The sequence below is a fragment of the Scyliorhinus canicula genome, chromosome 10 (assembly GCF_902713615.1).
Source record: "Scyliorhinus canicula chromosome 10, sScyCan1.1, whole genome shotgun sequence".
Classification (NCBI taxonomy): domain Eukaryota; kingdom Metazoa; phylum Chordata; class Chondrichthyes; order Carcharhiniformes; family Scyliorhinidae; genus Scyliorhinus; species Scyliorhinus canicula.
The window spans coordinates 86,819,681-86,832,159 of record NC_052155.1 but is presented as its reverse complement, the minus strand read 5'-3'; the positions used below and the strand labels follow the sequence as shown (position 1 = coordinate 86,832,159).

At 44.4% G+C, this 12,479-nt stretch overlaps 1 protein-coding gene across 1 annotated transcript in view; it reads right to left on the bottom strand.

Moving 5' to 3' along the window:
- Window positions 1-2,254: 2,254 nt before the first annotated feature.
- Window positions 2,255-12,479, bottom strand: part of LOC119972934 (chloride channel protein C-like) — a 161,809-nt gene continuing 151,584 nt past the window's right edge. Inside the window, exons 14-16 of the mRNA XM_038810469.1 lie at window positions 11,971-12,064; window positions 8,543-8,635; window positions 2,255-2,473 (exon numbers count right to left, since the gene is read on the bottom strand). Of these exons, the coding sequence (XP_038666397.1) occupies window positions 2,255-2,473; window positions 8,543-8,635; window positions 11,971-12,064 (406 nt within the window). The remainder of the gene's footprint in view (window positions 2,474-8,542; window positions 8,636-11,970; window positions 12,065-12,479) is intronic.

The following is a 12,479-nucleotide window of genomic DNA, read 5'->3' as shown; positions in this document are numbered from 1 at the left end:
TTACTCCCCTTCAGCACCCCCAGCCTCCCCCCCATCAGCCCCCACAAACCCTTCTTCAGCCCCACCTCACTCCCACCCAATTCCATTCCCTTCAGAACCCACCCCATGGCAGTGCTAACTTTGCAGTCCGAAGGGTGGCAATGGGGTCAGCACCCTCTGTACAACTGCCTCCAGGGTGCATTCATGGGAGCCGAAGGACAGGGTGGCTTGTGCTCGGCTGGAGCTCATCAGGGGTCTTTCCTGGGACGGGGCCATTTGGCTGCTTTTCCATCCTGCAGCCTTTAAACCCTTTAAACAGTTTGTTAATGTCTCCAAATACAGTTATCTAATAATAAAGTGAAAGAGTTCCCATCTGAGGCCTTAAACCCTTTAAAATGCCTGCCAATGTGCTAAATTCAAAGATCTGTGAGATGAAGGTAAAAGTATTCCCTTTAATGTGGTGGTAAACTTTGCAGTGTTATTTTCCTAGTCAATTTCATTGCCCTTTAAAGTATTGAAACCTGTCTGCAAGTTTAGAAGCCTAAAATCTTTGAACTGCATTTTTAAAATGTTATTTCATGAACCATTGACTTTCAAAAGTCTTTTGATTGACAGGTCGAGGCAGTTTCAAAGGGAAAATTAATGTTGTTTACTTATGCAGCTCTAATTTGATTAATTTAAGGGAACAGTTGTTTTTCTAAACATAGTATTTTTCCTGTAACTTGTAACATCTTGTTAAGCATTTCATATCATTTATCATAGAATTTACAGTGCAGAAGGAGGCCATTCGGCCCATCGAGTCTGCACCGGCTCTTGGAAAGAGCACCCTACCCAAGGTCAACACCTCCACCCTATCCCCATAACGCAGTAACCCCACCCAACACTAAGGGTAATTTTGGACGCTAAGGGCAATTTATCATGGCCAATCCACCTAACCTGCACATCTTTGGACTGTGGGAGGAAACCGGAGCACCTGCAGGAGGAAACCCATGCACACACGGAGAGGATGTGCAGACTCCGCACAGACAGTGACCCAAGCCGGAATCGAACCTGAGACCCTGGAGCTGTGAAGCCATTGTGCTATCCACAATGCTACCGTGCTGCCAGATTTATCCCAGATTATTTTACAACAATTACAGAAACTGAGGGCTAAGAATGTGAGCACTGCCCATACTGTTTTCTCCCCAAAAAGACTTTAAACCCATTGCTAATCTACAACAAATCACACTATTATATAGGGCATTGGTGAGGCCACACCTGGACTATTGTATGCAGTTTTAGTCCCCTCACCTAAGGAAGAAAGATCTTGCAATGGAGGGAGAGCAGCAAAGAATTCCCAGGCTGATTCCTGGAATGGCAGGAGTGTCATCTCAGGAGAGACTAAATTGGTTCGGATTATATTCATTGGAGTTTAGAAGAGTGAGAGGGGATCTTATAGAAATTTACAAAATTCCAACAGGATTAGACAGGGTAGATTCGGAAAGAATGTTCCCGATGGTGGGGGAATCCAGAACTAGGGGTCACAGCTTGAGGATAGGGGGTAAACCTTTTAGGACTCAGGTGAGAAGAAATGTCATCACCCAGAGATTGGTAAAACTGAGGAACTACCACAGAAAGTAGTTGAGGCCAAGATGTTATGTAATTTCAAGAAGGAAATAGCTCTTGGGGCTAAAGCGATCAAGGGATATGGGGGGAAGGCGGGATCAGGGTACTGAACTTGGTGATTAGCCATGGTTATAATGAATGGCGGAGCAGGCACAAAGAACCGAATGGCCTCCTCCTGCTTCTATTTTCTATGTATATTTTTATATATATTCACATACAAAAATTGCAATCCACTGTCATTAAGAGATGACGTGCATAATTGAGAGTTAATATATGTGGGAAGATGGGCATTAATTGAAATTATATAGCTAACAATTGTGAAAAATATTAACACACAGGAAATTCATTTTGCAATTCCTCTTTACAAGGCTGGTAAAGAGACATTCCTCCTCGTGGAATATCTTCTGAAGAAGATAATCTCCCTAATAAACCCTAATCACCCGAATAAACAGCCGGTCAAAATGGATGTTGACGGGGCTGTTTGGAGGAACCCTGAAAATGGTGATTACAAAGCAAAATTCAAAAGGAGAGCTTCAAAGCTGTGAGGATGTTCTATGGAAAACTTATCATAAACAATTCATACAATTAGAATTACTTTTCCCTCTTAATGAGGTTTGTGTTCTACACAGGCAGGGTAAGATGTGAAAGTTTCCACCAGGAAGCTTTTTTTTTATCTTCTATCATTGTCTGATTCCAGATTCTCAGATTGAAGCAGTTTCTCTTCAAGTCGGAATGCCATCAGATCTTTCCGAGTAATTATTCCAAGGACACGGTTCCTCAAGTCAACAACAGTCAAGTGTCGAAGTCCCAGTGTTCGAAAAATTATGTAAGTTCGTTGGAGAGAGAAATGAGCATGGACTGTCATTGCTGATTGGTTGATGTATGGTTTCTATAGACAATAAACAAAAGAGCTGAGGAAAACTGACTATTGACAATTCTCAACAAAAGACAGATATCTTCAGATAACATAAATTAACTAGACAAGCTATCAAATAGGAAACAATCATAGTTAGTGGCTGTCTTAAAAAGATGGTTAAAAATAGAATTGAATTTTTGTTCAGATATCAGACTGAAGCTATCCAAAATCAGCACAGTTGAACAAAATGCAGAACAAGACCAGCAGCGTGGGTTCAATTCCCATACTGGCCGCCCCGAACAGGCACCAGAATGTAGCGGCTGGGGGCTTTTCACAGTAACTTCATTGAAGCCTACTTGTGACAATAAGCGGTTATTATAATTATTATTATTGCCCCCCCAGCAGAGACCCCCCCCCCACAGCTCCAATATCCTCTGATGGTGGCCCACCCCATCTGAGGTTGGACCTCCCGCCCCCAGTTGCCCACCCCCCCCTCCAAGCACAGGGGTAGCAAGCCCAGTGCCCCCAGGCTCTTTGCCTGTGAGCAAAGATGGCTTCTCACCTCCTCGGCTCCCCACAGCAGCACATCTGCCAGGTTCACGTTTTTCAAGATGATATTAATCGGCGCCAGCGTGACCACTTGCTGGGGAGGACGATGTATTTCGGGAGGCCGTTGGATATGGTGTGGTTCCTGTTAATTGTATGAAAATAAGGCTTAAGTGGCGATTATTGAATTCTCGCCATGCTACGGCGGGATCCCATTTTCGCCAACAGTGGCAGGCCTGTTGCGTTGTAAACACTTCGGCGCCCGGTGCGATTCTCTCCCGCCATTTACCGGCCTCGTCGGGCTATCGCTCAACCGCAACGAAGCAACTGAATCGCATCCTCAGTGTGTGTTTGCGCGACACCTTTACAAAGATGCTGCACTTCCCATCAGAAGCGGGCGCATGTGTCAAAGATGCCATTTCCCACACTTCGGGGAGCCTGATCACACCCAGATACTGACACAACAGAGCCCAATTCCACCACCTTAACATCAAGCTATCTAGGTTCAGCGGAAAGGTCCTATAAGATAGACCAAACAACAGGGATTTTCTCAAGCTTCCTGGAAAGCAATCAAATATGATTGCAAGCTGCCACCTAATTGACATTATACTTATTACAGCTGATTAAGATCCAAGATTCAGAATTAAAACGTGAAGAAGTAATTATACATCAGCATACCCAGAAGAGAGGAACAAATTGTTGAAGTCCTGTACATTTAGAAGGAGATAATTTGCCAACTGAACATGAGGCATAACTCAGATTTTTTTTCTTTTTGCTGTTGAATTGTAGTAACTTTATAGACGTAAGAAGGATTAGTGGGATTAGAGGGTGGTGGGCACCTGAAATTCACCTGCATCTGCTATTTATTTGCAAGACTACAGACCAGGTGCTAAGCGACGAGTTTTTTTTGTTCTCCTTGTTGGCCGGCATAGACACAATGGGCTGAATAGCCTCTTTGTGCACCATAACCTTTGTATGGTTCCATGGTTTATACTGTAGTGCATTAGTTTTTATTTGAAAATATTTTTATTGGCTTTTCTCATATTTATAAATAGTTGTTGCTTATATACATTACATTTTTCTTCCCCGCACTAATTTGCTTTATTTTACAGAGAGGTTTGTTTGGTCTTTATTTGACTAACTGCCCGTACATTTTGCTGCCCTCTGGATCGGTCTATGATATCACCCCTTCCTCCCATCCCACCCCCGTATTGGTTTCAGCACCTTTCCTCTTCTCTTGTGGTTTCCCCATTCCCCATCCCCGGTTACTCCTCATTGCTGGCCTCGCACAGATTTTGGAACAGGCCGACAAACTGCCCCCAAGTATCCAGGAAGCCTTCCTCTGACCCTCAGATGGCGTACTTAATCTTCTCCAGGTGGTCATCAAGCAAGTCTGCAGCTTTGGGTGGTGCCGTCGATCGGCAGCTGAGCAGGATTCTCCGCCGTGCGATTAGGGAAGTGAAAGCGAGGGCATTGGCCCCCTTCCCCATGTGTAGCTCTGGCTGCTCTGATACCCCGAAGATTGCCACTATTGGGCATGGCTTCACCCTCACCCCACAACCTTGGACATTGTTTCAGAGAAGGCTGTCCAGAATCCAGCAAGCTTGGGGCAAGTCCAAAACATGTGGGTGTGGTTGGCCGGGCCCCTCTGGCATCGTTCACATTTATCCTCCACCTCCGGGAAGAACCTGCTCATCTGGGTTCTGGTCAGGTTCGCTCTGTGCACCACTGTGAGCTGCATTAGGCTTAGCCTTGCGCAGGAGGAGGTGGAGCTCACCCTGCTCAGTGCTTCGCTCCAGAGTCTCGATCCTACCTCTGTCCCCAGTTCGTCCTCCCATTTTTGTCTGGTCCCGTCCAGTGGTGTTTGGGCTCTGTCAAGCAGCTGTCTGTATATTTTCCCACATAGCCACCCCTTTCAGGTACTCTAATAATGTGCTTTCTGCGGCCCCGGGGTACCCTACTGTCTCTTTGTGGAGCAAGTGCTTTATTTGAAGGTGTCCCAATTCCTGTCGTCTTGCGAGTTTCCACTTCCTCGTCAGTTCATCCAGTGTCGCCAGTCTGCGCCCTACGTAGAAGTCCCCGATCGTCAGTGTGCCCCCGACCCGCCTCCATCTTTTGAAGGTGTTATCTAGCATGGCTGGGGGGAATCTGTGATTGCCACAGATGGGGTCCATAAGGGACGTTCTCAGTTTGGCCGCTACCACTGGGCTTGTTGTGTACCTTGAGGAGGATGGGAATGCTACTGTGGCCAGGGCCCGGAGGGTTCTTCCTTTACAGGATGCCTCCTCCATTTGTACCGAATCTGTGTCGGGTTCTTGTACCCATCCCCTCACTTTTTCTGCCGTTGCTGCCCAGTGGTAGTATTGCAGGTTCGGTAGAGCCAGGCTCCCTCTAACTTTCCCTCTTTGCAGTGTTGGTTTAGGAATTCTTGGGTTCTTGCCCCCCACACAAATGCTATGATTAGCCTGTCTATGTTTTGGAAAAAGGTCTTGGGGATAAAGATCAGGATGGATCTAAACAGGAAGAGAAACCTTGGCAGTATGTTCACCTTGATCGTCTGCACTCTTCCCGCCAGGGAGAGTGGGAGTGAGCCCCACCGTTGAAAGTCCCTTCTTACTTCCTCCACCAGGCTGGTCAGTTTCCACTTGTGGATCTGTGTCCAATATCTGGCTATCTGGATCCCCAGGTACCGGAATCTGTTCTGGCCGTTTTAAACAGGAGCCTCTCCAGCTCTGTCCCTCCCCCTTTTGGTTTCACTGGGAATTCCTCACTTTTGCCCAGGTTAAGTTAGTAGCCCAAGAAGGTTCCAAACTCTTTCAGTTTTTGCAGTATTGCCTTCAGTCCCTCCTGTGGCTTCGAGACATAGAGGAGCAGGTCATCTGCATAGAGTGAGACTCTGTGCTCTCTGTCTCCTCTCCAGATTCCCTTCCATCTTTTTGTTTCCCACAGGGCTATTGCCAGGAGTTCAATCGCTAGCACGAACAAGAGTGGGGACAGGGGCAACCCTGTCTTGTTCCTCTCTGTAGCTGGAAGAATTTCAGAGCTGGTGGTGTTAGTTCAGACACTTCCTTTGGGAGTGTTGTACATGAGCCTCACGCGGGCGGTGAATCCCGCTCCTAGCCCAAACCGTTCCAGTACCTCGAGGAGGTAGTTCCATTTGACTCTGTCGAAGGCCTTTTCTGCGTCCAGGGAGACAATGACCTTTGGTGTTCTCTCCCCGGCAAAGTGGGTAGTCATTATTACATACAGCAGCCGCCTGATGTTAGCTGTGAGCTGCCTACCCTTGACAAAGCTCGTTTGGTTCTCTGTGACCACTTCTGGTACGCAGCCCTCCAGGTCCTTTTGGCCAGGACCTTTGTGAGTATTTTTGCATCTATGTTCAGCAGTGAAATGGGGCTGTATGATCCATTCCATCAGGTCTTTCTCTTTTTTGGGTATTAGTGAGATTGGGGCCTGCGCTAGCGTGGGGGGCAGGGTGCCCCCTGCCAGTGAGTCTGTGAACATGTTCCTTAGGTGTGGGGCCAGGACTGGTGCAAGATTTTTGTAGCAGTCCGCCAGGAACCCATCGGGTCCCAGTGCCTTCCCCATCTGCATGGAGCTGATGCTCTCCATGATTTCTCCCAGGTCTATTGGTGCTTCCAGCTCCCCCTGTCTGTCTTCCCCCACAACTGGTAGTTCCAGTCTGTCTAGCAACTGTTTCATTCCCGCATCCCCGTCGGGGGGCTCGGCGGCGTACAGTCTCCGTTAGAAGGTCTCGAATGCCCGATTGACCTTCTTTGGCTCTGTTATCAGTCTGCCTCTGCTATCCTTAACCTGCACTATTTCCCTCGTGGCTGCCTGCTTTCTCAGCGGGTGAGCCAATAGGCAGCCAGCCTCGTCTCCGTGTTTGTAGAAGGTCCCCCGTGACTGGTGGCGTTGGTACACTGCTTTCCTAGTGGATAGCAGGTTAAAGTCCATTTACAGCTTTTTCCTCTCCACCAGAAGCCTTATGGTCGGGGCCTCGGAGTACTTTCAATTGACTTCCAGAATGGAGTCCACTTGCTGTTGCCTGGCCACCCTCTCTTCCCTATCTCTACTTGCCTTGTAGGCTATGATAGTATCGTGCATTAGTGAGGTGAAATCTTGGCTGAGATTGCTCATGACAGAAGAACTAACAGGAAAGAAAACACTTATCAATGAAAAGTTTCTAACTAAAACTGCTGGTTAGTTATGCACCTCATAATCGGCATGAGGAATAAAGTGAATATCCTAGGAATAAAACTGACCAAAGGGAAATATTTGAGTTCTCATAAAACGGAATGCTTCTTATTGTCCTCAACTGCTGGAAGTTTGAGATTCAGACATAATTACGGCTAAACACAAGGTTAGTTCAATTTGCTGTCGTTAAATGTAGTAAAATTCCACTGCCATATCAAATGGTAAACTATACTAATTCTCTTTAATTAGATTTATGAGAGGAATCAGAAAGGTTGCAATGAGGCCTATGAAACACGCAACATTCAGAGTATCATTTAAATAGAAACCAGAGGCTCTCAAATGAAGAAAAAGGAATGGAGTCCATTGAAACATTCAGAGCAAATTTGTGTCTTGTGGAGTATAATTATTTCAGTCTAGATCCAACCTGCTAATCAAAGTTGACCATTGGATTCTGGAATGTTCAGCAAGATTAGTAATGGGATCTCAATACCTAAATTATTTTACTGCATCCAACTCACCAACATGCCCAGAGGGAGATGCATCTTATGTATTTAATATTCATGGTTATACATTTTCAGGGAAAGAGAGAATCATGGGGGGCGTGGGACTGGTTGCATTAATAAAGGATTCTATCATAGCCTTAAAATGTAACAATGTCCAATGGGTTATGACAATATGAAATGCTTATAAATAGAGTTAAGAAATCAGAAGACAAATCATACAGTGCTCAGTGTGCACTATAATTTTTATTCCATTCTTAATATTACAAAGTCAATGCACAGAGTGGACAGAACAAGCCCTTAATCCAGCTCATTGCTTGCTCCAAAGACTAATTCAAATTGAAGCCAATTCATGGTCTCCACAAGAGAGACATACAAGATCCAAGCTGACAAGAAAAGACGTTACACTTCACTTGGGCTTGATCTGACGCTTGAACTGAGCCAAAATTGGAAATTGAGAGAGCAAACTGTAGACAGTTCAGAGAACATGACGGGTAATAATAGCAGAATGATTTAACTATCCCATAATAGACTGAAACAAAGGTGATGCACAATCATATTATGGATTATGCAGGAATTTACTATAAGCAAGTTAAGTGTTCCTGCAAGAACTACACTAATTAGATTTTCAACACTTATGAACCAAAGTCTAGAGTTTGGCATTCAAAGTATTCTTCTGTTTTAAGTACAATAACTAATAATGGAGAACCTAAAACTTCATGGTGACAAGCAGAACCCACTGCAAAAAACAAACTACTGTTTATGTAAAATTCTGTTGCTCATCGAAAAATGCTATATAAACAGTCAGAGTCAACAACACAATGAATGCAGATTTTTGTACAAGTGGCTCACTGCTTACCAAATTCACATAGTAGTCCTTATATCGGTTGTCAGTTCTGTACTTATTCAGGAGAAGATTTATCTTTGTTGAGTTTAGAAACTTGACTGATATCTATGAATAGATTACAAAGAACAAGACTTAGAATACTAAAAATCAGCTTGCATTTATACAGGGCCTTTAACTTAGTAAAGTATCTCAAGGAACTTCACATAAGTGTTATCAAACAAAATTTGCCATTGAGCCAGAAAAAACTGTTTAGGTCATGACTAAAGAGGCCAGTTTTTAAAAAGTGACTTGAAGCCAGAAAGGCAAATGAAGAGTCAAAGAGAAATTCCAGAACTTAGGACCTTGGCCATGAAGGCACAGTTGGTCAATGCACAAGAGATCGGAGTTGGATGGGTGCAGATACTTCGGAGAATTGTAGGGATGAACGTTACAAAGATAGGATGGGGTGAGTTCACTGAGGAATTTGAAAACAGAATTTTGAAACCGTGCTGCTATTTGCCTGGAAACCAATATAAGCCAGCGAACACGGAAGTACTTGGTGAATATGAGCTGGTAATGGTTAGGACAAGGGCAGCAGAGTTTCGGATAGCTTCACATTTAAGCAGGGTGAAAGACAGGAGGTCAGCCAGGAATGCATTGGAAAAGTTAAGTCTAGAGGTGACAAAGGCATGAATGAGAGTTTCAGCAGCAGTTACACCGAGACAGGGACAGACTCAGGTGACGTTATGGAAGCGGAATTAGGTGAAGGGATGGATATGTGCTCTGAAGCTCATCCCAGGATCATGGATGACAACAAAGTTGCCATAAGTCTGGTTCAGTCTTAGACATTTTCCGGGGCGAGGGATTGAAGTCAGTGGCTAGGGAATAAAGTTTGCGGCAGGGACAATGGTTTTGTCCTTCCCAATATTTAGTTGGAGGAATATTCTGCTGGTCCAGTATTGGATGTCAACTAAGCAGCCTGATCATTTAGAGACGTTGGAGGTGATGGTGAGGTAGAGCAGGATGTTGTCAGCGCACGTTCAGAAACTGACACTAGGGGCCTGACTTTGGCTACCAAGTGGTAGCTCAAGTTGGGAAATTTCCCTACTCACTGGACCCACCTCAGTAAAATAAATTGTTAAGCATTTTAGCCCTCACCCTCACACTCCCTCACCCCCAGACCCCAAAGTCCCTCATACCCTCCATGCCAACAATACCAACTCATGCATCCCACCCTGCGACAAATGCAAGATTTTAAATATGTTGGGTTATAAACATTTGACAATTTAAGGGTTAAAAGCCAGGATTAGAGCGCTTTTGACTGCAGTAGCCACGTTTTTAAAATAAATCTCGCGAGGTGTATCAAGCCGGGAAGAGACATGGCGAGGCATAAAGGCCTCTCGCGAGATTTACCCGCCACATTGTGTCCCAAGTCGGGCGGGACCGTTAGATTTCGGCCAACGTCTTCTGGGCTAGTGCAGTATCGGGAAACATTCAGCACGTTTGAACTTCTAAATGGCATAGAAAGCCAAATATGTAAGACAGGAAATTGTTACAAGACAGGTTAAAAATTAAAAATAAATTGGTGCCTGGCTACAGGAACATACGTGTGAACTATTCTTTCCTCAGATCAGTGAATATATGTGTGGAAATAGTGAGAAAAAGCTCACATATTGGCCTGTTCTGAATCGGCAGCCAGCACTGGAGAATGACTTGTCTATTTTGCCTGTCATCCTTTCCATTATACACTCCAGCAGTCCCCCTGCATCAGCCTCTCCTATGCTAATAACAAAGGCAGAATCCACTTCACTGGGAACAGGAACAGGGTAAGGTAAATTCTGAGATCGTTATCTTTGCTGAAACATCGCTCCAGACATTTTTGCAACACCGAGCCCTCTGAAGTAAAATATAAATGTGCTGCATGCGATCTGTAGGTTCTGACAGGCTTTTAAACCCTGCAACTAGTTTGCCCCCTCCCCCTTCACAGTAATTCACTCCCATGTTCTATGAGGGATACACTTTTGGTCGACAAAGTTGAGCCAATCCTGGGAAGTCTGACAGGGTAGAAGTGTAATTCATGAGTGGGCAGAAGTGCTGACCTTATCGCAGCAGAAACAACATTGCTGATTTTCAGCCCAGTATCTGTAGAGGCACTGTTTGAACACTGGGAATTGATATTTAAAACAAAAATCAGAATCACATTCAAATACAGAATACATAAGGTATCCATTAGGTATTATTAGTGAGGGAATGGGTCTAACGTCCAAGGGCTGCTATCAGGTTTCCTGTAGTTCATGTGTACAGATAAAATAAATAACTCTCTTGTGTTGGTCTACACACTGCACTTAATGATAACCATTCTGGCTCACACCCTTCCAGCCATTTAGGTCAGAGTAATAAAAAGTATGTGATGTAAGCCACAGTTCAATGCAACTGTGAAGTCATTTAAGAATAAAGCTGTGGTTATAGATCCAATAATTTATCCTGCAGCATTTGAATTCAACTGCTATTGAAAACATGCTTAATTTTGAAGAGTATTTCAATGCAGTAGCCTAGAAATTGCTATCAGCAGACCCCTTCATTCCACCAGCAGATTGGCAATAGTGCCCAACTCATACAGGATGCCCTGTTGTTACCATTTTTCATTGGTTTCCACATTGAGGGCATTATGTGTCACTTAAGGCATATTATTGTCCCTTGTTATCTTTGTTGGTTCCTGTGCTCATTAATGATGATATAATGATCTTTATTATTGCCACAAGTAGGCTTACATTAACACTGCAATGAAGTTACTACGAAAAGCCCCTAGTCGCCACATTCCGGCACCTGGTCGGGTGCACAGAGGGAGAATTCAGAATGTCCAAATTACCTAACAGCACGTCTTTCAGGACTTGTGGGAGACACTAAAGGACAAGTGTGGCAAATTGTAGTCTTCATGCCTCCTATGGTTCTTATGAGAAGTACGCTGTATGTTGTTACCTGGGAATGTTGGGATGCAAATTGGGTTTCTCTATTGGAAATCTAATGACAATTTTCAGTCTTCCCCAAGTACTTAGCTTGTTAGAGGGCAATGACAGGGAAGGGCTGCCAGGGTTTTGTGATATGCCACTATTGTTTTGCCACCTATCACATCTACAAAACTGGAAAGTGATATAGTTTAGGTCTCTCCAACAGCAATATGTGCCACGTACCATCCCCTTCCCCCCAATATCCTAAATCCCCAAGAAAACCCTTGCATGATGGCCGGATACAATTCCAGCAATCCTGGTTTCAATGGGCAGCATTTGGTGGCGTGATATTCTGCCACTTGCTGCCTGAAACTAGTGGGATGTTGGCTGATGAGATCTAAATGAAGCCCAGGAGTAAAAGTTAAGGAACCTAGAAGTTGAGTTTATGAGGCAAATGGGCACTGAAGAAGAATAATGTTATTACTTTCTTTAATCATTCCAAGTAATCCTCACCTCATTGTAGTTCAGCTGAGCATGTTGTTTGTAGGTACCCTCATTTTGAGTTTCAAAAAGCATTTCATTTTCCAAGATTCGACAAAGTTCTAACCTACTCCCAAAATAAATGAAAGCATAATTGAGAATTCAACAATTGGAAGTTGTTCAGCCAAAGAGCACATATTTGAAATACATAGCAGGTCTATTAACATCTGTAAAGTGAGATGGGTTAATGATTCTGGAATAGATCTTTCATCAGCGTTTCTTTGTTTATTGTTCTCACCAAATTGAAGGAATATCACAAAAGCAAAATGGACGATTCCTCTACTTTATGTGGATGTAGTGTTAGCATCAAGCACCCCAATATCCGGGCCTATGCAAGTTGATGAAGAGTAAACTATGCTGTGCACTGTCGCAACTATGGGAACACCTTTACCCGAGCCCTAAATAACAGCAAACTGGATATCACGGGACCAGCTGTTAAGGACACAAGGGCCGGGATTTTTAAGGTGTCAGGGTTTCCCTTC